The sequence below is a fragment of the Symphodus melops genome (assembly GCF_947650265.1).
Source record: "Symphodus melops genome assembly, chromosome: 5".
Classification (NCBI taxonomy): Eukaryota; Metazoa; Chordata; class Actinopteri; order Labriformes; family Labridae; genus Symphodus; species Symphodus melops.
This window is the reverse complement of record NC_136695.1, coordinates 19,250,170-19,275,607: the sequence shown is the minus strand read 5'-3', so window position 1 is coordinate 19,275,607 and position 25,438 is coordinate 19,250,170. Positions and strand designations below refer to the sequence as shown.

The window sequence follows — 25,438 nt, the reverse complement described above, 5'->3', positions numbered from 1 at the left end:
CTCCTCCTTTAAATGTGTGTAGGCCGAGGTAGGCTATCTGTTGTAACTTTGTTTTCTATACAATGTCATACATTTCTGAAGAAAGAAAAACGACAGACACGGAGACCTTGTTTTTTTTACGAAGCACGACAAATGTTATTTAAAGGTTTCCAGTCAGTTTTCGTTGCCTCAAACCTCAACTCCACCACAATAAAGATAAAGATAATGTACTTTCCCCCCACCTCTGCACTTAACTAATAGAATTACTGTAACTATTTTGCAGATGTAGTTTAATTAAATGTCAACAATTGAATTATGTTCTGCGTTTGATGTTGATACTTGAACTTTTATGCATTTACTTTAGTGACATGTTTTATCCTTGAATTTCTTTAGCTGTGAACTTAGAATTTAACCCATGAAAAGTATCTATAAAGATAATAACATCACCATACTGTTCTTGTTTTCTTGTTTTAATATATAATAATAATAACACTAACATGGACACTACCTGCAGGAAGGGACAGAGTCGTCTGTACTTCCTGAGAAGGCTGGGGTCCTTCAACATCTGCAAAAAGCTGCTGCAGATGTTCTACCAGTCTGTGGTGTCCAGCGTCCTCTTCTACGCAGTGGTGTGCTGGGGAGGAAGCTGCAAGAAGAGGGACGCAGCACGCCTGGACAGACTGGTGAGGAGGGCCAGCTCTGTGGTGGGCACAGAGCTGGACTCACTGGTGACAGTGGTAGAGAGGAGGTCTCTGGACAAAATGCTCTCCATCATGGACAACACACACCACCCTCTGCACAGCACCTTCACCGGGCAGAGGAGCATGTTCAGTGACAGACTGCTGTCACAGTCGTGCTCCACGGACAGGCTCAAGAACTCTTTTGTCCCCCTGGCCATCAGATTGTACAACACCTCACTGTCATGGCAGGGAAGAGGCACACGGTGAACCCTGAACTCTTTTTTTTTTCTTTTCACTTTTTTCTCACTCCTCATCTGCACTGCTGACCTCAGAGTCAGCCCCCAGTTGGACACTGTAATGCATATTGATAGTCACCTTACTGAGCACTGGTCACTCTAAAGATAATCACCCTAATCATGTCTGGTTTCATCCTACTGTTGTGTTTAGCTACATCTGTAATGGTTGACATGATCACCCTAATTAGGTCAAGTTTCACTCTATTGTCTTCAACACTTAATGCCAATCTGCACCTCAATAGTTGGGTACTTAACGATAATCACCCAAATCACTCCTGGTTTCAGCTTATTGTCTAGGACACTTAATGCAAATCACTGCTCCTTTAAGTTGGTGAGCCAATTTACATTCCTGCATTGACTGTTTAACGACTGTACTCAAACCTCTGGCACTACCTCAAACACCTCTGTACATGCACATGTAACTAGTTTCTAGTTTCTAAGGCTCTTTAACTGTTTACAGGTCTCTCTTAACCAACACATGTTTTTCTCTCCTCACAGGTTATGTACATTATGCTATATAAGTTTTAAGTCTAATTGCTAATGCTAACTGCACAGGTTTAACATATAATTATGTTTACTCTTAGTCACATAGGGGCTGCTAAATCTTGTTTGGGGGATTATTGTATACAGAGGGGGGGGGGACAGCGGGTGTGTATTGTAACTAATGTCTTGTGTCCTGCCTGTCTGTATACTGCTACTGGATGCCTTGAATTTCCCTCGGGATCAATAAAGTATCTATCTATCTATCTATCTATCTATCTATCTATTGTACCCTGAGTCTTCTATGTTTGCAGATGCTGCTTTGTTACATATGCTTTTATAACACATTGTGTGAGACCTGCTGGATAAGACACACCCAAGTAAATAAGTAAATGATTAAAAAAAAAAAACATGCAGCACAATGTTGAACTTGCAGTTTTATTCAGTCATAATTCTTGGATCATTAACGAACGGAACAGACTTTGGCATTAACAACTTACAACAACAGTACAATTTAAAGAGACATTGATATTGATACACATCAACAAAGCTTAAATCTGATTCCTACAAGGGTTTTTAACATGAAGAATAGAAATCCTATGCCACAATTATAGCCATATTATTTGAATACTGATTTTATAATACACATAATATAATGCTTTATTGCTATTTTCTTGTCATATTTTGCTTTATACTTAAAATATTGGATCATTGTCAGACTTCCATGGTTGTCCTGACGCTGTTCTGAGGCGGCCTCGTCCCCACAGGCAGGGTAGTTTTCGATTGACCCTCATCACTGCGACACTTGTGCAAGAGTCCGGTTTACGGACGACCTCACACCAATCAGGATAGTCCACCGGTTTAGATTCACTGCAGGGGAGAGCAGAGTTAGAGAGTATATCCGGCATGCAAACTAAAACTTTCTAGGATTTTGGAAAATTTTTATCAAACTCACTGGTCACAGCATCCGACTCCAAAAGGCTCCATGCAAACACACTGGTAACAGTCACTGGTTAACCAGCTCTCACCAATGTTGTACACCTTTCCCATGTGTTCACAGCTCCCTGCAAATTCAAATCCAGACTTACTGTGACATTTTTGTGAGGCCCTGGGTAAAAGAAGTAACACAGTTTAAAAGAGTTAAGCCTTAAAAATAGTACTTAAGTCATAGTATATATATTAGCTAAATGTTCTTTAAATATTAATCAATGTTGTTAATCCATCAATTCTGTTTTTTTAAATGTCACATACTTGTCTTGAGAGTTATTTAACTACATATAGCTAGTTTTTATTTTAAAATACAAACATGCATAGTATTTCATTAGCTAATTTATTTATTATGCATTTTGCAAAGAAAAACCCAAAAAAACCTGTAAAGTTACAAATTGCAAACCAATTGCAACTCAATAAATGAATGTTATTTTCACCTATTCCCTCTCAGGAATAAGTAAATACTGCAATAAGGTAACATACTGTTGCCCATTACTTTCCTAGTGGCCATGCACACATTCAAGTCTTTTGGAAACATTAATGTCATCAAATACACACATGAACACTTTACACAATGTACCTTTTGTGTTAAAGAAACACTCTCCACTGTTGTACACAGACAAACATGGCACACTGGCACTCAGGAACAACAGAAAAGCCAACAGCACTCCTCCTGCTGTGTGAGCCATGTCTAAATAATCAAATAATGAAATAAACAAAATGACTGATAAAGCAAAAGACAAAAACAGATATCAAATATTTACATTTGGCAATGATTATATCATTAATCTTACCTATTTCAAGGTTTCCAGTTTGTGCTTTGAAGAAATATCCTGCTGTTTTTTCTTTTAGTTCATTGGCACTCTGCGCCCCTTGGTTTTAGTCTCACTCCTGTTGTTTCCTTTCGCTCTTCTTTCCCTTTTCTGTGCTCTCCTCGTCTCCACCTTAGCACCACTTTAGGACTGATGCTCGCTCTCCTTGCTCTCCGATATTTATACCGAACATCTTTAACTGTGCATTTCTACTTTCAAAAATGCTATTTGTCCACCCAACCCCACCCTCTTTCACCCACCTACTCTTTAATTACCATCGTATATCTGCACACACACACAACATGCAGGCACACATGCAGGCACTATTATAACAATGTTTGTCATTCTCATCCTTTACTGCTTCACTGAAATTGCCCTAGAGTATACAGTGTGCACTCTTTCAGATAACATTTGTCTCATGGTGGGCTTTTTGACCTTATCAGTAGATCTCACTGGTGACACCATACTCAGGACAACCAGGCTGTGGCCTATTGTCCTCCACAGGGACAACACACGCGCACGTGTGTGTGTGTGTGTGTGTGTGTGTGTGTAGGTGTGTGTGTGTGTGTGTGTGTGTGTAGGTGTGTGTGTGTGTGTGTGTGTGTGTGTGTGTGTGTGAACCTTTGACCCCCACAAATGTCCAGACGCATGTGAATACGTTTAACTGTCACATCTGATAAAAATGATTAAACAATTTTTTGTAATGGCTAGACTGTAATAGTTTACACTTTAAGGGCTATTTTTGTTTCTGCAATGATGTTAAAGGGCTTGCAAAATAAAAAATAAAAACACAAAGGTTAAAAAAAGGAAATGATCAGCAAAAGTTCAGAATTTTAAAACTATAGCTCTGTTAGAAAATTGCAACAATATTAGTGACATCACTGGAATGAGGAGTTGCTTATTACAAGACTTACAGTGCACAATCTTTTTTTTTTAATATTGTATCACAAATAAATATTTTTACATGCATTTTATGATAACCTATGGTTAGTGAGGAGACTACTTAAGAGCTAAACATTTTTTAAATTAGATGTAAAAACAAGAGCAACTGCATTGACTGCATCTCAATAAATAGAAAATGTCATATTTAATATCATATCAGTTAAAAAAACAAACCTTTAAGCCCCAAAATTCAAATCTATACCTCAAAGTGAAGTGTTGTGTTTGTTTTCGCTTTAACTCGAACTGCTTCCTGACTAATTTAATTCTTTATGTCTATGCATGTCGACTTTAACTTTAATATACAAAAGGACGTGTTCGCTTCCCCAGGTCTTTACAGTCAGCCTGAGGACTAACTCTGCATTTGTAGTTGCTGAGGATAACCCAGTCTGCTGAAAAAAGGTTTGTAATTACTCGACCAAATTCTTACTAAGACTTTGTAAAACATTTACATTGCTTGATTAAATGGGATATATTTTTTTTCCTGACGAATGATTACGTTTACTGATGCACATCGTTTGCTTAATTCAATTTCATATGACGTTGTTATTGAATCATCAAGCAAAGGACATGACTGTTAATGCAGTTTTCCATGATTCATTGAACTGCAGTTTTATTTCCCCAGTAAATGTCGCCCTGAAAGTGTTTAAATTACATATCAAACCAAAAAAAAATTCTTCCTCCTAGCTCAGTGTAAAAAGACCCTTTGGCATTTGAGGTTTGGTTCAATTGAAGCTTGTTTTAGTTTTTGACAATTGGCTCCAGTGGTTTTCCTTTTTGTGTGGGGATTTGTTTGAACAAACACCCTGACCCCTCTGATAGCGGTTACTTATATTGATATATGTGCACACACAAACACACACAGAGTCTTGTTTACATCACATTGAGTAGATTTCATTTCCTGGAGAGTACAGCATAGCCTACCTGATTATAACCACTGCTTTATCCTTACCATGGAGCATATATCTTCAACCTTAAATTAAATGATTGATATTTTGTCCCCATAAGGCTAGGGAGTCCTCCACAGTTCGAACAGATTATTGTCCCCACAAGTTTTATAAAACAACTCAAGGTTTAAAATCAAACCTGAAAATCAACCTTAACTGTGACTGTAAGTCAATTCTCTATTTATGACACCCTACTGTGTCAACAAACACTTTGCTGTGTTCCTGATATTCAAACCTGTATATGCTCCTTTTGTGTAATGATGTGCATTGGGGGGGGGGGGGGGGCTGACCTTTTTTTTTGAGAACTCATTTACAGTTTGTCATTTGGTTAGAAAGCATATGATTATTTATCCACATCACTGCAACATATTTTCCGGTTAGTGCTCCTGCAGGCTTATGCACTTAACGATGTTGATTATTATGGTTCTGTAAAACAATAACTATTACATAATAAAATGTCCTTTGAAATACGCATTGATTCAAAAAGAGGATCTTATTTAGCCCAAAGTGCAATGCTTGCATGTAAGCATGTTTCCTCAATGTAAAAATAGATAACTGATGTATAGAAACTCAAGAGATGCATGCAGCTCAGTATACGTATGTCTGACTCAATAGTTACATGCGAATCAGACAGTGGAGAACTAGTGCGGTTAATATGTCATCACTGTTTTATTCATATGTCCTGTATGGATAAAATGTCATCTGATGAAAAAAATTAATTAACCATACCGTGCAAAAGAAAGAAAGAAAAAAAGTAAAAAGCACATAGTGACTTTTCTCTGCTCTCTGTTGTCAGGTCTGTCTTTGTTCAGATCACTGATGTCACTAAACTGTAACAGAGCCATTAAAATATCAGTTTGTTCCCGGAGCAGGATGTTGTGGCTCAGTTGTAAAAAAAAAAAAAACTACATACAAAAATACTCTTGTTAAAAAGACTGTTGTATGTGTGGGTGTGTCTGCGTTTGACTGTGAGAAAGGAAGGAGAAAGTAAACACAAGATATTTCGGGTCATTTTTGTTTGCTTTTTTATTCCGAGCATAAAGGACCTCAATAAGCAAGATAAGTATATCATTGTCAGTGTTGTCCCCATTTGCATTTATGGACAGAAAGATCAAAGAGGTATACTTTGGGAAATAAGTTTGAAGCATTTCTAAACTGTAGCATCACCAACAAATCATTAAGTGTAATCAAACTTCCTATCTGGAGATTTTTGGAGAAATGGCAAATGCATTATTCTACATTAAAGGGATTCATGACCATTCATCACTACTACCATGTTTCTAATGATACAAAGCTTCAAGCAAATGGGTGAAGTATCCCTTTAAGCAATAGACCGAAGCACAAATGACAATATTTCATCAATCATTCCAAACCCTTTACCTGAACATCTGACTTCAACAAGGACGAGAAGTTAATGCCAGACTCTGTAGGAATATGTTTGATATTTAGTTGATAGGACAGAGCACAAGAACAACCGAATATCAAACATATCACACAGCCTCCAGCCAGTCAGAGCCTTGGCAGACCGGAAAAGCCTGTAGCGGATATGCTGAGACAGATATGCAGTGAATAAATTTAGTTTCAGCATGTTTCAGAGTAAGTATATGCCAAGAATGCAAGGAGTAGCAATTATTTAACAAAAACATTCCTCGCCCAGTTTGTCCAACACAACACAAGCAGTAAGTGACAAAGGAAAGGCCTTAAGGGAGAGAGTTACAGACAGGGAAACAGAGATCACCCATCAGTGATTCAATTTTCTTCAGGAAAATCAGGACTGATGAGACAGAGGAAGGAGCAAAAAAGCAGAAAAAAAACAAAAACCTATACATTCTAAAAAAAAGTCAGACACAAAGATCAGAATACTTACCACTTTCTTTATCAATATGCAGCTTCCCAGTGTGAATCTTGGTAAATCAAATGACCCTTGTCATTTAGATAAGGATTTAACTTTTACATGAGCATGCAAGCTAAATTCTGTGTGTGTGAACCTCAGCGGGACAGTATTTATATACACAACCCTGAATGCATGTATGTTTTGGGGAACAACCTACACTTGCTCTCTCACTAACACACACACACACACACACACACACACACACACACACACACACACACACACGCTGCCTCTTGTAATTAGAGGTATATTGATCAGCTGCTGTGGCCTGCAGCCTTTCCTACCCACATTAGCCAAATCAATAAGTGTGATGTTCATCCTACTGTGAGCTCCGCTTCTCTCTCTCTCATTCTCTCACTCACTCACACACAGGCGACCGCAAATTCAAAGTCAAATAACTTTCAGTTTTTGCCTGTAGGGAGGAACAGCATAAACACATGTTCACCACACAAAAGTTTTTTGTCTGTTAAAAAACTGCTCAAAAAGATAAAAAGATTGGATTCAAGTGGTTCATTAATTAGATAATACCAAAATTGGAGATAGACTGGCCAAAATAACTTTGCACGGTTTGATTTGTTCAACGCAGAAAACCATCAACAAGCATGATTTGCTAAGAAATACCCAATTAAAACAATAATAATAATAATTATTATTGTTATTAATATTGCAGAAAAGGTATAAATATTGCATCTGTCTGTAATTTAGTTTGTAATTTTCTGACAATAATTCAGTCATAATAAATGCCTGTATTTAAGATCTCAACTCTTTATAGGCATGTCAAAACAATTCAACAATCAAAGTAAATGAATTGTCATAATAATACTGTAAAATAAAAGATGATATTAAATTATCGTATATAAATTAACTGTTAACAGCTGTGATGTGGAGCAGTGTGTTATGTTTTACAAGTTAAAATGTATGTTTGTTTTTGTCTAATATGTCTCCAACTTACAGATGGACAGTATCATAACTTTAGTGTGAAATGTGTCGGGTTGGGAGGCATTTAATTGGTAAACAGTTCTTAACAGGACTCTCAGTAAGATATTTTAATTGCAATCACACTTAAAGACAATTATGAAATACCAGTGAAATGGATCAAGAAGCTCTTCAAGCTCCATATAGAGAAACTTTTATTTTATTTTGGTTTTGGTGCCCACTGAGGACAAACCAGAACCTATTATCTGTGCTCTCATCCTGAACATGAATAAGACCCTTGCACCCTGCTTTATTTGAACAAACAGTGAGATCACTCCTTTAGCATCCTGGTCTTCCAAAATGTCAACGACGGCTGTTTTAGCAGCGTCCTGTAGCACCAACCCCGCAGCAATGTTTAAAAGAATCTAAAACTATCTAGAAATAATCGCTCTTGTCGCGAATTGTCTTGTTTACTTAATTAGTATTAATTTCAGCCTGCTTTGTAACCAGCTAAGAACTGGAGCTTTAAGTTTGTGGCGTCTTTCTGCAGTCAAGGTGACCTCTGGCTGTCAGGATGACCTCTCGTTGTTATGATGACTGGTGATTGTATTATTAGGCTTATTTTTGCCTTTAGGGGGTAGTATGGGACTCGCACATGTGTTGAGTTTACATCTTCTCACAGATTTGATTTCTGATGAAGAATAGAGCACTTTAACCTGTGGGTGGGTCAGGAGAATAGAGTGGGTTTAGTTGATAGTTACACTTTTTTCTATTTGAATGTGTTCTGAGTACAACCTTTGATTCACAGAGATATTCAGTCTACTTCAGAAATATCAACATGATGTAATTCCTTCATTTACTAACAATATCAGTCATGACAGTTGACAACCTATTTTTAGTACGTAATGCTCTACCGAATCACATCCATCTGAATAGAAAGGAACATAATTAATGAACAACAATCCTCTCTAATGACCACTGAATGTCCCTCTCTGCTGTCTCTGCATGCTCTCCTGGTCTGACACTGACCTTGTGAGCCTATTGGGGCGGAATGATAGTCCTCTGATTGCCTAACTGTGAGCCTTGGGGGAGTATTTTGATCGCCAACAGATGGAGGACAATGTGCGTAAAAACTAAGAGATGACAGGGTGAGCTGACAAATGATCTAAATCAGTTATTTTAAGACAAAAGTTCTTTAATTTGGCAAAAATGAAACACATACAACACATAATTTTTTTTAGCTATATTGACCACTAAAATCTGAGATAAATCTTTCTATCTTGATTAAGTTCAACTTGTAAAATAATTTTAATCTTATTAAAGGTTGGTGATCAAACTCTTTGTTGTTTTAATTTACTTCAACAGATGATGTAGTTGAGGTCAAGGCAGATTTATACAGCCAAAGCCTGTTTTTATGAGTTGTTCTGACTTGCTTATAAGACTGCAACAATTTATTTTAAATATAGTTTTTTATGGTTTAATCCAAATAAAACGAGGCAGTTTTTCCTCTGTTTTTTGTAATTTATTTCATTAAGTTATTTGCTTTGGCTAATCCCTTGACTTCAATTTAGAGTTAAATAATAATAATAATATGGGTTCTATCTGATGTAACTACAGTAACAGCCTAATTATAAGGAAAGTTATAACAGTGTGCACATAAGATCTTTGAGTCACACATTAGAAAAAATAAGGTTTTATTATACATTATTTGTTTAATGTAATTCATGTGGAACACTTTGTTCGAAGCACTGTAAAAAAAGCAAACAAAACAAAAACTAACCCTATCCTATTATGAATTTTCAGTTTGTCAGATCAAGATTGTTTCTTTTTTGATTTTCAGGTTAAAGTTATAGTTTCAACATGCATAAATGAGAAACTTGTAATTAAAAACTCACACATTCTTTTAAAAAAACAAAAAAAAACAAAAAAACAAAAAACAGGTTGAGCATTTAGTCTGAGCAGGAACGCGAACTGTACAGCCAAAGCTTCACCAGGAAAACAGAGTGTCAGAAAAAGCTTCAGGATCTGTGATTGGTCAGTGCTTTAGTCTGTCTGTCTGCCTCTCTCACTCACACTCTCTCTCTCTCTCTCTCTCTCTCTCTCTCTCTCTCTCTCTCTCTCTCTCTCTCTCTCTCTCTCTCTCTCTCTCTCTCTCTCTCTCTCTCTCTCTCTCTCTCTCTCTCTCTCTCTCTCTCACACACACACACACACACACACACACACACACACACACACACACACACACACACACACACACACACACACACACACACACACACACACACACACACACACACACACACACACACACACACACACACACACACACACACACACACACACACACTCTTAGAGAGTAAGACAGACAAGGTTAGTAACAGTTATTCATATCTATCATTATCTAACCCAGATAAATACATTTGAGGAAAACTAAAGGCCAATATGTTGCTGAACCTGATGGAAGATATTTTTTTCTGTCTCTTTATCATACAGAGTTAAATGTATTCCCATGAGTCCTCGATTTACATGCAGTCAAATACCTGACATTAGAATATAAAAACACAAAAAAAAAATCAAACAGCTTTTTTGAGGCTCAGCACAGTAAATATTTGCATTTTAAAACATCACAAGAACTTACCATGCCAAGTCATTTCCTTACAACTTTAGCTCCTGTGCCTTTCTAACACGTGGCACACACAATTTGCACGTTGTCTTAATCTTTGTGCAAACAGGATTAAGGTTATGAAGAAAGTACATTCCTTGTGTATTTAACACCAGCATCCTGACTTTTGTGTAGTATGGGTGATGATTGCCACATTCTGAAGCACTGATAATTACTGTATATTTTCTAATAGTTAAATACCATTCGGAGCAATGATATAAGTGCAAGGCATTGGTGTGTATAATTAAAGACAAAGTACACACAGAAAACATTCCAGACTTCCAACAGTGTTACTATTATTGGTTTGTTTTTTTATCGAATAGTTTTGGAGAGTATTTTTGCTATCAAAAGGTTAATTTGTGACACAGGACCCTGTTTTATGAAATTTTGCAGTCAAACAAGAACTCTCAGGTGCTGCTGCTGTTTCAAACACTGGCATAAAAATAAAGACAGTCTGGAACTCCTGTTACAAAAAACCCACGTTGACACTGAGCACACATACATTTTATATGAAAAACATCTACCAACAACAGCTTTTTAAAATGTCACAGTCTTTGATGAAGGTTGTCTTTTCAATACAGTCTGTCATCTGTTCATAATCAATTTGTTTAAGCGGGGGGGCTCAGCATTGCTGCTCCATTCGAAGTAGATGAAGCTCGAGAATTGACCCATGTGTGTTTTTCTTAGTGTAAAGATAGCATTATTCACTGTTACATGATCAAATTTATCTACGCTAAGGATACGTCTTCTTTACACAAAAGCTAGTCATTGAGTTCCATATGTTGGGTGCTTGAAATCAATTCTATTCAGTTTGTGTTGTTCCTCTATCATCACTTTTAATCATGACGCTACACAACACCAACCAGTTGGCATAACTGAGCATGCCTCAAAGACAAAGACCTGCATGACAGATCTAATTTTTAACCAAAGTCATTGTACTTGGGCAACAAACACTGCAAACAAACGTTGTATAATGATGAAGCAACATTATCAAGTTGTTTTTAAATAAAAAATAATGCTAATTGAACGGCATATTCCACATAGGCAAGGATGAGACCTGCTGATAATTGCAGGTGTGGATATGATTCATAGTCAATAATGACTATTTAATATTTGGAAAAAAAACCAAAGTTTTATTCAAGTTTGTTTACAGCTATGTGCTTAATTTCTTTGGGCCAAATACTTAAACTAACCTATAACAAACAAACAGTCATTGCTTTTTATTAACCTTTCCCTTTAGTTCCAATCCATGTGGGGGAAATCTTGCACCTCACTAGCAAATGATACATGGCACAATCTGAAATGAAGAATTACACCCAAAAACAAATAATATATCCCACATAAAAATGTACCTTTAGTATTGTACATTTATTTTGCAGAAAAATAAATAACACATCGGCTGTTGACCAAGTAAAACAATTTGCTGGAACTTGACAATGTGTCAACTACTGTTTTTTACAGAAATAACTTTTGTTAGATGAATGTGGAATGTTGTCATCTTTTCTTAGGAGCTTCGGCTTTAGCTTCTTCTTTAGGGGCCTCTGCTTTAGCTTCTTCTTTAGGGGCCTCTGCTTTAGGGGCCTCTGCCTTAGCTTCTTCCTTAGGGGCCTCTGCTTTAGGGGCCTCTGCCTTAGTTTCTTCTTTAGGAGCCTCTGCCTTAGCTTCTTCTTTAGGGGCCTCTGCTTTAGCTTCTTCTTTAGGGGCCTCTGGTTTAGGAGCCTCTGCTTTAGCTTCTTCTTTAGGGGCCTCTGGTTTGGGAGCCTCTGCTTTAGCTTCTTCTTTAGGGGGCTCTGGTTTAGGAGCCTCTGCTTTAGCTTCTTCTTTAGGGGCCTCTGGTTTGGGAGCCTCTGCTTTAGCTTCTTCTTTAGGGGGCTCTGGTTTAGGAGCCTCTGCTTTAGCTTCTTCTTTAGGGGCCTCTGGTTTAGGAGCCTCTGCTTTAGCTTCTTCTTTAGGGGCCTCTGGTTTAGGAGCCTCTGCTTTAGCTTCTTCTTTAGGGGGCTCTGGTTTAGGAGCCTCTGCTTCTATACCACACAGCTGGCTTTAAGAGAAAGTTCAACAACGGTGTGAATGCATAGATTGTGAATGTAGGCATAGTGAATATCACCGTAAAAAAACAGTCTCTACCTCGATTGAGATCCTGGTTTCACAAAGTTACATACTTTGCTCCGCTCTGCCAGTTGCTGTTGCAGAGTTTCAACCTCTGTTTTCCAATTGGTCCTTTCCTTCTCTGTATAATCTGTAAGTGATATCAGATCAGATTACATGCTGAATGTAACATAATTAAAGCTAAACTATAGGACCATCACGAGAAGTTCTCAATTTTCAACTGCTACAGATTAAAATACAATTTAGAGTTAGAACAATTAGAGTGGAGAAAATTTCACAGTAAATCAATAATACAGACTTTTAGCAATGAGGTTTTTAATTCAGCACTTACCTGTGACATCTCTAAATTCTTTCTCAACTAAATCCTGGACAGATTTCTGAGATGCCTGAAAGTGGAAAAAAAAATCAGCAATACGAAGTAGAGTTTGTCCTCTCAAGATTCCTCTAAGATAGGATACTAACAAAAATGACACTAAATACTTCCGACGTGTGTGAAAATATAGGTATGTAAATGTAAATTGAGATTCTTTTAGAACCAACCACACAGAGCTAATGTGTATGGTAAATCCTTTCTGACAGATCCACTTTGACTTAATCATGAGTTGGAAATCATTTGGCTACTAAAGAAAACGTGTTGCACAGAGCTATTTTACAAAGACAGATGGTTTCTCACTCTTTAAACAGCTGTTTTGACCCAGTTCTTTAAAACTACATCCACTGTGATATCTCTTGTTCCATAGGAGGAAAACAATACATCAGATTTCTTTAAAGAAGCAATATTGCAGCTAGAGTGACATGATGTACCCCACACAATATATAATTCATAGATCAAACAGCAATGCAGAAAAACATTTTTAGAGGCCTACAAGTGCAAGACAGTTGACCCATCTCTATCCTTGCAAGGCAAGTCGCACCTGTTTTTTTTCTTTCTAGCAGGTGACGAAAAGGCATGTGAAACAGGTTATGTCTGTAGATCAGACGTACTGTATTTTTTAATGTGACGCACAAATCAGGTGCAGGTTGTTGCCTTTGAAAAGATTGATTATAAGTCTTAAAATGTTTACTTTCCTTAATCAAACATTCATTCTCTCCTTCCTCATTCCACCCTCACCTTATCTGCCAGGCAGTCGTCCTCATCTCTTTTAGTCGTTTCTTCTCTGATCTTGAGTGTTTTACATTCCCCTCCCAGCGTTTTGTAATCACTCTCGGCCCTCTCCAGTAGGATCTGATGTGCTCCTTTCTCGTTCTGGTAGTCTCCCAGCACATCGTAGGTCACTTGCAGCTTGATCGCCTGAAACCTGTCCAGTCTGTTTTCTCTGTCATGCTGCTGTTTCCGCATTTTCATCACCCCCACCATAAGTACGGATACGACTATTAGCAGAGGTAGGAGCAGGTGCACCTTCATGGTTTTACTGGCGCTGTGAGCCTTCTTACTGTGAGATGTTTGTCCTGGGGTTATAATTGTTCTTCCTCACGGCCCGATTTCCTGAACTTCCATGTGGGGTTCAGAGTCAGCAAGATCTCGGGCTGAACATAAAGCAGCTCTCCGTGTCTCCTTGGTAACACCTCTGTGTGTTGTTGAACTAAATGTCAATCAAGAAAGAAGGCTGAATCACCTGAGCTAATGGAGCGCTCTTTGGTTGATGTGGGTTGGGCCTGAGCTGGGTGACAGCATTCCCCAGGTCTGTTAGAGGAAACACGCCTTGTTCCTGCATGACACCTGAGGAGGAAGAAATAGGTTGGCCCTGTATACTCTTATCAAACTGTATTAGTTTAGTAGGCGTGAGTGTGTGTGTGTGTGTGTGTGTGTGTGTGTGTGTGTTGCAATGTATACATCTAATTGCAACACCATCATAGCTAATGTCAGTGAAATACTGGAATTTAATGTAGTCTGTTGATTTTTTTTGCAGTGTTCTCTGCTTTATTTAAAGACATTCAAAGTAGATGAAGCATATTTTGATTTTCTTCCTGAATAAAACAAAACAAAACTTACAGTATAGGTCTTTTATACCAAAGTAAAAAATATAGAACAGTGTAACACAGACTTAGGAGCCTAAACTGAGGTCATTGTGTTGGGTTTTGCATGAAAACTATTCAAACGTTATAGGTTTTATATTAACCTCGTTGAAAAAAAGAATTTATCAGAAAGTGTAATTTACACCGTTTTTAAAGATAGGCTAATTGTTCTTTTCAAAAGGCCTACTATGTGAAGACACTGATAGCCTAAGAAAACCTGTAGTTTAATATTTAGGCTCTATCTATCTATCTATCTATCTATCTATCTGTGCCTCCTCTATAGTTTATCGTAAACTAACTATAAGTCTGATTGCCTATCAAATTGCAACAGTTACATTTAATACAATCGTCCCTATACAAATGAAATCAATTAAAATGAATATCTCTAGTCTATTTAAAACCAAACTATAGCTATAAACTATACCAAACAATATACTTAGACGCAAATTCGGTAAAGGTGTTTGTATGTCTCGCGGAGTAGAGGGCGACAGTCACAGGAGGACACAGGTGGATGGTTACGCCCAGCTTGTTGAGCAGGTAAAGCAGGTTACAAGAAAGGTTCCAGGAGCGACAGAGCAGAGAAAGAGAAGCGCGTGCAACCGGACAGATATCCGGAATGAGAAACAAGTGACCAGACAGCTCGCCTCCAGCAGACCCAAACTTTCCTCGAATTAACCGAGATGAAGTGGCCGGCAGTGGTAGCCTGTCTGAGCGCGCTGTTCATGGTCGGAATAATGGTCCAAGCCCTGCGTCAGGAGATGAGCCTGCATAATTCGAAACTCCGCATGGCGCAGAACGCGGCGCAGATGAAAATAAAGGAGAAAGCCATTCTCGACGTAAAAGTTAAAATCGAGACACTCAAAAAGTCCTTGGGTGACGTCAACCAAAAGACAGACGATTTGAAGAAGAAGAAGGAGGAAATGGTGGCGTCAACACAGGAAACGGAGCAACGTCTGCAGACGTGTAACAAGGAGAAGGCAAGACACACACACACACACACACACACACACGCACATCAGTTTTATTTCATCCTCAAACACCGCTGTATATGACTATATACTTCGCATGAAAGTGTCACTTTTCAGGGTGCACATGGGGTCAATAGATATTTAAAATGTGTCTCGTGATTAATTTCTTTTTTATTCTCAAACATGAATATAATACCTGACCAATATATTTACCTGTATCCATATTAGGAAGATATTGTGAATAAGAAGACAGAACTGACGAAGGTAATCTCCCAGCTCAAAGGTAAGGCAATTTGTTGTTAGTCAGACACTTCTCTGTTGATATCAGCGAGCCATTGTCATGGTTAATATTGGTGAGCATGCTCACCAATATTGACCATGACAAACCATGAATCTAGATAAATAAATCAAGCTTATTGTGGGGTTTAAAAACAAAACAAAAGAGAGGATGGATTTAATTATCTGAGTTTGTTATCTAAAACAATATATTATGATATCTATGTTTTATACAATTCCCACTCTGACTATCTAAAACCAATGGGAAAGGCCCACAGAGACCCAGGCTGACTGGCCTTGGTTTCAGTCACTTATTAGCAGACAGCTTCTTCAGAAATCTGATTTATCAGCTTCTAATGTTTATGGCTTTGATGATCAATATAATGAAATGAATATTGAAGCTTTCCTATTTTTAAACTTTCTGCAATAAGGTTTCTCTCTGTCTTACTCTGTCATTTCCTCAGCAAATCACGGAGAAGCTAAAAAGAAGGCTGAGGAGGATATTCAGAAGTTGAAACAAATGATTTTGGATAGAGACAGAGCTATTTGTGCTATTGCGGATACAACCAATGAGGAAGCACGGTAAGATCAATGAGAGTGTGTCGTCAACTCAAGCAATCACAATATCAGAGAAAACCAGGCCTTTGAGTTTCATAGTCTATCACATTTTTGAGTAAGACCACATAACTGTAGGCCATAGGTCAGATTGGAGAAAACACAGGACTCTAAGTATTTTCTTTTTTTCTTTTCTTTCGCAGGAAGCTGTGTGGAATTCCTGAATCTCCACAATAAAGCCAATTCTGGATGAATTAACAATGACTGAGCTTTTCGTCATGCATCAGGATATATTTTATAATACACAGTTATGATAACAGCGTTTTTGATGAGAAAAATAACAACTTTAAAAAAAATGAACAGCAGGAAATGAGGAAATATATTGTGCATCATTTTGGAGTTAACTTGTATTTTGTCACTGTTTAACACTTTGATATCTTCACAAATAAAGAATATTATGTAAACTGATTTCCAAAAGTAGCATCCACTGATTTAACCAGCAAAACTACATTTTAAAGCTCTAGAACCAGATCTCTGAGAGATAGGCTGCCGACCTAGGGACGCCAGGTGTTGCTGTTGGGCCCTCTGGATTTGTCGAAACACCACAGAAGGGGGGTGCCCACCTGATGACCCTGATGATGTTATTACCCTTCTCCCCACTTAAATCCAGCATCCTTTCACCACCCCCCTCCTCCATCACCTCCTCCCCTCCACCTTCACCTCCGTCCCTCTTCTTTCTCCTTCTGTCCCCTGGTGAAACCTGAAGACTACGGACAACAAGAAAAGTGCATAGCTGTTTTATCTCCTTGTGGGTGGAGGAATTTGTGAACCAAATATTTTGCATGAAGCGTAATGATATATATTATACCTTATAAAAATGTCTCATGTTAAACGGGAGACTTTGCTGTGTATGACAAATGTGCATCGATGCTATAATCCAAAAACTTGTCTAGTTGATCTCTTGCTTGCTGGTATTATTTTCTTATTGAAAGGAGTTTTTATACTGAGGGTCACATACTTTTAAATTAGTTGTGGATTAAATCTTAAATTCATAAATTTATGACTAAGCAATGTATTTTTCACCTCATCAAAAACCCTATGCTGATACTTAACAGTTCTATGTCATGAATCTTTAGCTCCCTCTAGTGAGGAAGAAAGAATTAGGGATGATGGTGCCACTAGCCCCTTAAAAGAGTCAAATATCATAAACTGAGTTGCTCCTTGAAAGACCATGAAAACAAAGGCAAAATCTCAGCCCTGGATTATTGACCCTGTCCAAGCCCTCGGGGGCAAAGCTGTAGAAAGGCAGAAAGAAAATGGGAAAAAGACAAACTGCAAGACTTGTATGTCTTGCTAAAAGATTACCTTGCACAATACCAAGACTTTGTCAAAGCAGCAAGAAAAACCTCTCTGAGCTCATAACACAAAACTCCAACAGGCCCAAGGTGCTTTTTAAAACCATAAACTCACAGACAAATCCATCTGACCTCACATCTCCAGTCTCCTCCACACTAACTTGCATTTTTTTAACAATTATTTGTGGAAAAAATTATTGATATAAAAATCAATTTCACCATCCTCTGTATCACAGCCAGACCCTCCGTCAGCTGTGCCAGTTTTTAATTAATTTACTAATATATATCTCTCCTCTCTGCGAGAAATAATCCTTCATTTGAAGCCCACAGCATGTCCATTGTGTTCCCCCTCGACTAATGGAGCTTCAGACAGGAAGACTGGTGTAATTCTTTCATTCATTCACCTCCTCATTCATTCTGAAACCACACCCCCTACTACTACCTCTATCTCTCTCTCTGGCAAGCAGTTGATCATGGGCGTGTATCATCCTGGAATTAACCAACCAGACTCTGCCACGAACTTTCTCAACCAATCAACCTACTGCTATCAAACGCTTAAAACTCTCTCTCTTCCACAGTCATTCTGTTGCTTCAGGCATACGCTGCAACCCCCAGTCACCTCCATCCAGCTCAGCAGAGTCCAGGCCCAGGTTGAAACTCACTCCTCATCTCAGCCTCCATCCTCTTCAACACCACCAGTATCTAGACTCCATAGCGGGCATCCTATCCTGCGTCGGCCTCATTACCCCTCAGAGCTCATGAAGTCGTCATGATGGAATCTAGCCCCCAAAAGACTTTGCACATTTCATTCTATAATTGTCGCACATTTCATTGTTAATAAATAATTGTTCATTCTCAATTAAGTCTCTCCTGATTGAACTGAAAGAAACATTTAGCATCGTTTCCACCCAACCAATTTGTAAACATGTAGTGTTCAGCCTCTTCTCAAATTGCATTGCACTTTACCTTCTTACAACCAAACACGTTCACTTGGGTCCTTTAAACAGTCTCTACTTGTAGTCCCTCAAGCTCAGTAGAAACTCAGTGGCGACAGTGCCTCAGTGGCAGGCCCGCCATCTGTCGATCCGGACGCCTCCCTTTTTAGAAATTCACTAATTGAATTCATTCAAATCAAAATGTAAAACTCACCTTTATATATATATATATATGTAAAGCACTTTGGTCAGTTGAAGCTGTTTTATACAATTAAACTTAACTTGACAAATAAACTTGACAACAGTTTCAAATGTATATACTTTGTAAAATGTGGTAATGTCTTACTGTTTCCCTTTATTGTTTTCTTGATAAAACTTTTCATGCCTTTATTTTTATAATTCAATCATTCTATGAAGAGAAAGACATGAGGTGAACTGTGCTTGTACATTTTTTAACCTCCATTAGGAAAATAGTACCTCCACTGCATTGCCTGTGCATTTTTAATAATAGTCCTAGTTGCACTATGCTAATGTCATTTGTTATATCGTGATATTGCCAACATTTTACAACCATGTCTACAAGTAAAGTCAGGTTATAAAAAAGACACGTGAAATTACAAAAAGAATATTTCCATCATCTTTCTGAAAAAACGATCAAAATTACGACTCAGTTTATTGATTAAAATAGGCAGTTTATTCCGGAGCCTTATAATATAGATCTTTTTCCTGGGCTCTAGTTGATACTACACTAGTTTATACACAACGTTAACCTCTTGTACCTACCTCACTACACAGTATTTAGCCTATCCCATGACTGATGTGGGTCACATGACTAGAATGACGCTGCAGTAGGTTCTCCGCGTACCGGAAGTTGACGGTCTTTGATGTAAATGACACATGAAAGTCACCGGTGAAACAATCCCAGCTGGAGAGTCAGGTCGCATAGTTATTTATCTGAGCAGTTAAGTCGAAAGAAACTGTATTAGTTACGCGGTGACAACGTGGTGCCAGCTAATGTTAGCAAGCCTGCCTGTTACTTATCACGTATTAAAACACAGGCAGCTATAAACTGCAGAGATGGCAAAGAGGCTCGGGAGACTATACAAGGGCTTTGGTCGCCTCATCACGCTCTCAGCCATGTGGTATATGAAGCATCCCATATACAGCGTTTCATCCAGGAGTCCACCTGCACGGAGCATGGCAGTAGGTACACTTGCATGTTGTGAGGAAAGTGCCAGAAATGATCTCTATGAAGGGCTCTTTCTTACTTCCAGATGTTTCTCACTTCAGCCTGTCATAGACTGTAAAGCACCGCTGTGATGAGTTCATTGTTGGTTGAATATTAAGGCTTTTCGGGAAAGCAAGTCATTTAAATTTGTCAATTTTTGGCTTTTCAGAAAAAGTTTTGTGGGGTTATGTGTCTGGTTTTTTGTTTTTACTTGTTTTACGTTTGCAATATGTTTGGATAGTATAATAAAGGGAGATATATATACACTGAAACTGACTGTCCACCTGCTTGTACTGTGAGGTGAGGAGCAGCAGTAACAGTTCTGAGTGGATTCATTTTCTGGTTCTGTCTTTATAAAAAAAAGTGTACACAGTTGTCACAGGTGAAATAGCTTCATAGCTATCTTCCCATCTCTATGACACTTTGAACCTTTCAGGGTGACAAAGTACTTTTGAGTCACTCAACAGACAGTTAGCCTTAAAGGTGACTTATCAATCTAATCTAAAAATAACTGTCTTGCTGAAAGTAGAATGGATGACTAAGCTTTTGTTTTGGATGGCCTTCGATTTTGGAGTTATACTTTAGAAAATGAACACGAATTATTATTTTGTAGTAATAATAATAATACATTGGTCCAAATGTCTTAGAGATCGTGCTGTGCTATAACCTATTTCATATCTTTCGTTTACAACATTTCTCCCAAGTCCATAATGGACAAAGCTATTCAAAGTAAACATCTTGATAGTAATTTGTAGGCAAATAGTGCATATTGACTGTTCTAATATGTATACAAGGTTATCTATTCCTTTTTTCCTGTTTTGCAGGTTTTGCCATTTTCCTTTTTGAAGCCTCGGGACTTCAGCCTGCCAAACTCGTCCTGGGGCTCTGATATGATGGGGTTATACGAGCATTATAACGGCATGTGTGAGGTGGAGACGGAGGAAGGAGAGAAGAAGGAGGGAGCATGGAAGAGATTACCCAGCTACAATCGCCTCCTCAAGCATGCAACAGGTAAAACGTGAATACGTTGTTTCTGCACATCGTAAACATAGTCATAGAAATAATCATAGCAAAAATCCAATCCAAGAGTTAAAAGGTTTTGTATCATTAGGATAGATCTGACATTGCCCACTACAATATATATTTTTTAGATTTCTAACACCTTGTCAAACTGTAAAGTTGCTCAGTTTTTCTTTTTATGATAACAGTGTATCCCTCAAATGGGATTTTCTCATCATGATGAACATACAGAGATTCATCACCAGCTTTATTTGTCTTTGAAAATGTGCTTCGAATGTATTTAGTGTTGTGTGAAATATTCTGGACATCTGGGGCCTGTAGTTTGAAGCAGGATTTGAGGTTAGCGAGGTAACTTCCGGGTTAACTCTGGGTTTTCAGTCCTACGAGTGTCGTTCACTTGTTACCTGGGTATATCACCATGGTAACTTGTGCTGCACACCTAACCTGCTCCAGAGCAGGTTATGTTGGAGATAAGAGATCTGTTTAGTTAATGATTATTTTTCACTGATATTCTTCATCCTTTAACAGAGACTGAAAAAGCGCTGTCTCCATGCCGCTCTGTTTGTGATGGTCAGGGAAGAAACAGGAGTCATTATAGTCACTAATCGGTCATCGGTTCTAAATGAACTAACGATGAAAACAAATATAATAAGCCGCCGTTTGCATGTTAATACTCGCTGATTTTTCTTTGTTATACCTTTTTGTCCTTCCTGCATTTGTTCCTGAAGCTGTGGAACTTCAGTCGTTGGGAGCTTGTTTGTCTTAATCTTATTTATATTGTTAATATAGTTTGATCAGAGTTTGTAGATATGACGATCTGCTGATGGCAGACGCAGTGATGATCGTGATAGGTTAAATGAAGATACCTCCGTCCTTTTATGTGAACGCGCTCTTGGCAACTCTGGGTTGACCTATCAGGTTAATGACCAGCTTCGTAGGACTGTTAAGCACGATCTCTTATGTCAGGGTTAGTGACGGCTGATAACCCAAGGATACCCTGGATATGTGGATCTCGCTTCACAGTACAGGCCTCTGGTTAAACTCTTTGTTGTTCATAAAGACAGAAGAAGATCCTAGAATAAAAAAAGTGAGATAACTGACTTCTCTCTTTCTGCCTCATATGTGTCTCTTGTCCTCGGATGCTCCATTGGCTACTGATTGTTGATTTTTTGTGTTTTGTTAGGTGGAGCGTACCTCAGTAAGATGATCCAGTCAAAGGCTCGTCTTTTTACCCGAAACATCAGGGAGCCGGGGGCAGGATTTGAATACGTTGTGTTTATAAACAGTGAGCAGCAGAAGTGTGTGTGCATTTTACAGGCTGGACACCTACTGGAGGGACCGCCAGGGTAAGATAACTGCTGCGACCGTACAAGATTACATATTATATTATGATGCAATAAAAATGCTTTGTCTGAAAGTGTAGTTAAGGATGGTAGGGAATAGAAATGTGTGTAACATAAAAGCACAAATCCTCCTCCTTGATTCCAGTCATTGACTAACGTAGACATAACCTCCTCACCACGACCCTCCCATTTCCTGTCTGTCTCTACACTATTGACCTTAATATCAAATTTAAATAGTAAAGCAAATGGAAATGAAACCTCGTATATGCTAGTTTAAAACTTAGATTACACAAAACCACACTTCTAAACTGACATTTATACCGTGTGTGTTTCCAGAAATGTCCATGGGGGGGCAATAGCCACTATGATTGACACTGTCGCAGGGTATATTGCTTCTCTCTCTGGAGTTGTGATGACGGCCAACCTCAGCATCAACTACCGCAGGTACAGAAATGATGTATTTTTAGAGACAAGCAGTCGTATAAACTTATTTGCTTTTTGTCTCGCACAGTCCAGGAAAATGTATATATATTACTTATATATTCACTGAAATGTAGAATATCTAACTGCAGGTAAAGTAAGTGTGGCATGGTATAGTAACAATTAATCAATATTATATACTGAAGGTGATATATGTATATATATATATGTGTGTGTGTATATATATATATTCATTTTTTTAAAGGAGCAACATATAACACATTGTTAGTTCAAATTCATAACATTGAAGACCGTTGTCCCCCCCCCATCCTCCTCTGTAGAGTCAATGTGCAGGTGCTTTGCCTTGACATGGACAACATTGTATTGTGCGTTGAATAAAGTCACATAGTTGGTTTAATCTCTTAAGTTGTAACAACAGTTTTCTAAAATTCTTTATCATGCTATCCATTTACTGTGACTTCTAATTTAATACAAGTACAGGTGCATTAGTAAAGCATATATTGTGAGACTACAGTCATCTGTTTGCACTAACAAGCACTTGTTTTATCCCCAAGGCCCATCCCCCTGGGAGGCACTGTAGTCCTTGAATCCTTTCTGGAGAAGAAGGAGGGCAGAAAAATGTTCATTTCATGTAAAATAACCAGCCCTGATGGCACCAAGCTGCACACAGATGCAACAGGTAACAAACGCAGTAATATACACACCGGGCATATTCATACGTGTCATTGTGAAAGCTTGCTTTATGTCATATATCCGACCTTTCGCCCGTCTGTATTGTTATGCTTTCTCTCCTGCAGCACTGTTCCTGTCAATCAATCTCAACCACCTAGTGGGTAGGTGACACACACACCCCAGTCTACCACCTACCCAAACACTGTTGGCATGCTGAGACCACAACAAATGTGTGTGTGTGTGAGATAATATGTGACTGTGCCTTTGCTTTGAAGTACGTTTTGGGGATGTGTGACGATGATTGAAGACTTGAAAAGTATTTCACTGAATGTGACATTGTTGACTTTTGATTATCCATTCATCTCTGTTTGCCAATATGTTATTACTAACAAACTGTACAGCTGTTTAGAGCACCGTATCAGCATCAGCAGCATTTCAAAACATTATTTATCAAACTACATTTTAAAAGTTATTTATTGTAACTTTTTTAGTATTTATTTCTTCTAACACATGCCTTTTAGAAGTGAGTTTAAAAGTTTCTGTACGGTACTTTCCTACAATAAAGCCTCACCAGTTGGTATTGTATGAATAATACACCTTTCTGTCAGCAAATTAAATTGTTTGCAACAAGAAATGAAAAGTGTAATGTCATCTTTTTGTCTCTTAAAGTATAGAATGTGTTTAAAACATTTCATACATTAGATGTAAGGCTGAACTTTCATTCTGGTACTGATATTCTCCCACTATAATATAAACTTGACATCATTTTTGTTTTTCATTTGACAGATAATTGCCAGAGTACTCAGTACTATGTTTCCGGGTTTTTTTATATCTCAATTTGACTAAGTTTAACAGGTGAAGTTAACATCATATGCATTAAACTACTTTATGACTGATAAGTGCTTTATTTCATTAAATTCATTTTTGTTTTGTACAAAATATTAAATTGGGCATTCAACGATCTTGTGTCAGAATTATGTACAACTTTATGACTGTCTAATGTATGCATAAGGAGACATTATGTAAAATCCGTTTTTCCTTTTTTTTTTTTTTTTTTAAATACATTTCGGTAACCCAACTCATCTTGACCCACAAAATGTGAATAAACCCACCTGGTCCTTTGTGGTCTGTATAAGAAAAAAGGGCTCTGTTTAACAAGTTGGATTCTAGTAAGGAAATACCCTCCTCTCCCCAGATATTTCCATCCATCGATTCCACGCCCAGCCTAGAGCAAAACTTTTGTGCAGGTCTGCCATTTTCATTCTCTTTACAGAGAAGTGATGTCTACCAGGAAAACTCAAGGGGTCTCACTGGATTTAAAGAGACACGCACACCAACACTGAGTGTTCTGAGATAGCTGATTTATACAGGGTGCTTAATTGATGTTATATTTTGACCCAATCACATTACAGATGTTTAATTTAGACCGCAGGGGACTGTTTTAAAGGGTTAAATGGGCTATAATATCTCCTCTTTATATCCCAATTTGATATAGATTTTCAGAATATTGTATACACTCATCTGGTCAGAGAGAGCAGAGGTTGCCATACAAGCAACACTGACCATGATAAAGAGTTTGGGAGACTCCTGAAAGGAATGAGAAAATATTTGTATCTTTATATTGGATAATGGAACCTCTGTTGATATCTTTCACTGTGGTTAGTGGGGGCACTGGTTTAGCTCAGTTGGTAAAGCCAGCGCCCCATGTACAGAAGCTACTGTATATTCCTTGTAGCAGGTACACTTCCAGTCCTGACGTTCTTTGTTGAGGAGTGGGGGTTAACATTTAACCCCCACTCCTCCTTTCACTCAAACTATCGTACTGTATCTAATGAAGGCTATAAACTGACTGTTGGTAGATGTCAGCACTTTAATCATCATCAATGGGCATAACAAATTGCAGTCAAAATTTAGTTAAACTAAACTGAT

General features: G+C 38.1%; 4 protein-coding genes across 4 annotated transcripts; 2 read left to right on the top strand and 2 right to left on the bottom strand.

Moving 5' to 3' along the window:
• Positions 1–1,859: 1,859 nt before the first annotated feature.
• Positions 1,860–3,355, bottom strand: LOC306824516 (prostate-associated microseminoprotein-like). Its single transcript, XM_079344694.1, has 4 exons — positions 3,220–3,355; positions 3,006–3,116; positions 2,391–2,499; positions 1,860–2,305 (listed from the first exon to the last, which is right to left on the bottom strand). Exons 2-4 carry the CDS (start codon positions 3,112–3,114, stop codon positions 2,131–2,133), a joined length of 393 nt encoding a protein of 130 aa, XP_079200820.1. The 5' UTR covers positions 3,115–3,116; positions 3,220–3,355; the 3' UTR covers positions 1,860–2,130.
• An 8,588-nt stretch (positions 3,356–11,943) lies between these two features.
• LOC306823409 (uncharacterized protein) lies at positions 11,944–14,401 on the bottom strand. The gene is made up of 4 exons (XM_079342901.1): positions 13,812–14,401; positions 13,032–13,086; positions 12,719–12,830; positions 11,944–12,632 (listed from the first exon to the last, which is right to left on the bottom strand). Exons 1-4 carry the CDS (start codon positions 14,103–14,105, stop codon positions 12,089–12,091), a joined length of 1,005 nt encoding a protein of 334 aa, XP_079199027.1. The 5' UTR covers positions 14,106–14,401; the 3' UTR covers positions 11,944–12,088.
• Positions 14,402–15,182: 781 nt separating this feature from the next.
• Positions 15,183–16,983, top strand: LOC306824272 (uncharacterized protein). Its single transcript, XM_079344354.1, has 4 exons — positions 15,183–15,693; positions 15,913–15,967; positions 16,425–16,542; positions 16,719–16,983. Exons 1-4 carry the CDS (start codon positions 15,397–15,399, stop codon positions 16,750–16,752), a joined length of 504 nt encoding a protein of 167 aa, XP_079200480.1. The 5' UTR covers positions 15,183–15,396; the 3' UTR covers positions 16,753–16,983.
• A 2,665-nt stretch (positions 16,984–19,648) lies between these two features.
• them4 (thioesterase superfamily member 4) lies at positions 19,649–24,149 on the top strand. The gene is made up of 6 exons (XM_079343580.1): positions 19,649–20,008; positions 20,858–21,044; positions 22,237–22,399; positions 22,733–22,840; positions 23,392–23,516; positions 23,635–24,149. Exons 1-6 carry the CDS (start codon positions 19,883–19,885, stop codon positions 23,676–23,678), a joined length of 753 nt encoding a protein of 250 aa, XP_079199706.1. The 5' UTR covers positions 19,649–19,882; the 3' UTR covers positions 23,679–24,149.
• The last annotated feature ends 1,289 nt before the right edge of the window (positions 24,150–25,438 follow it).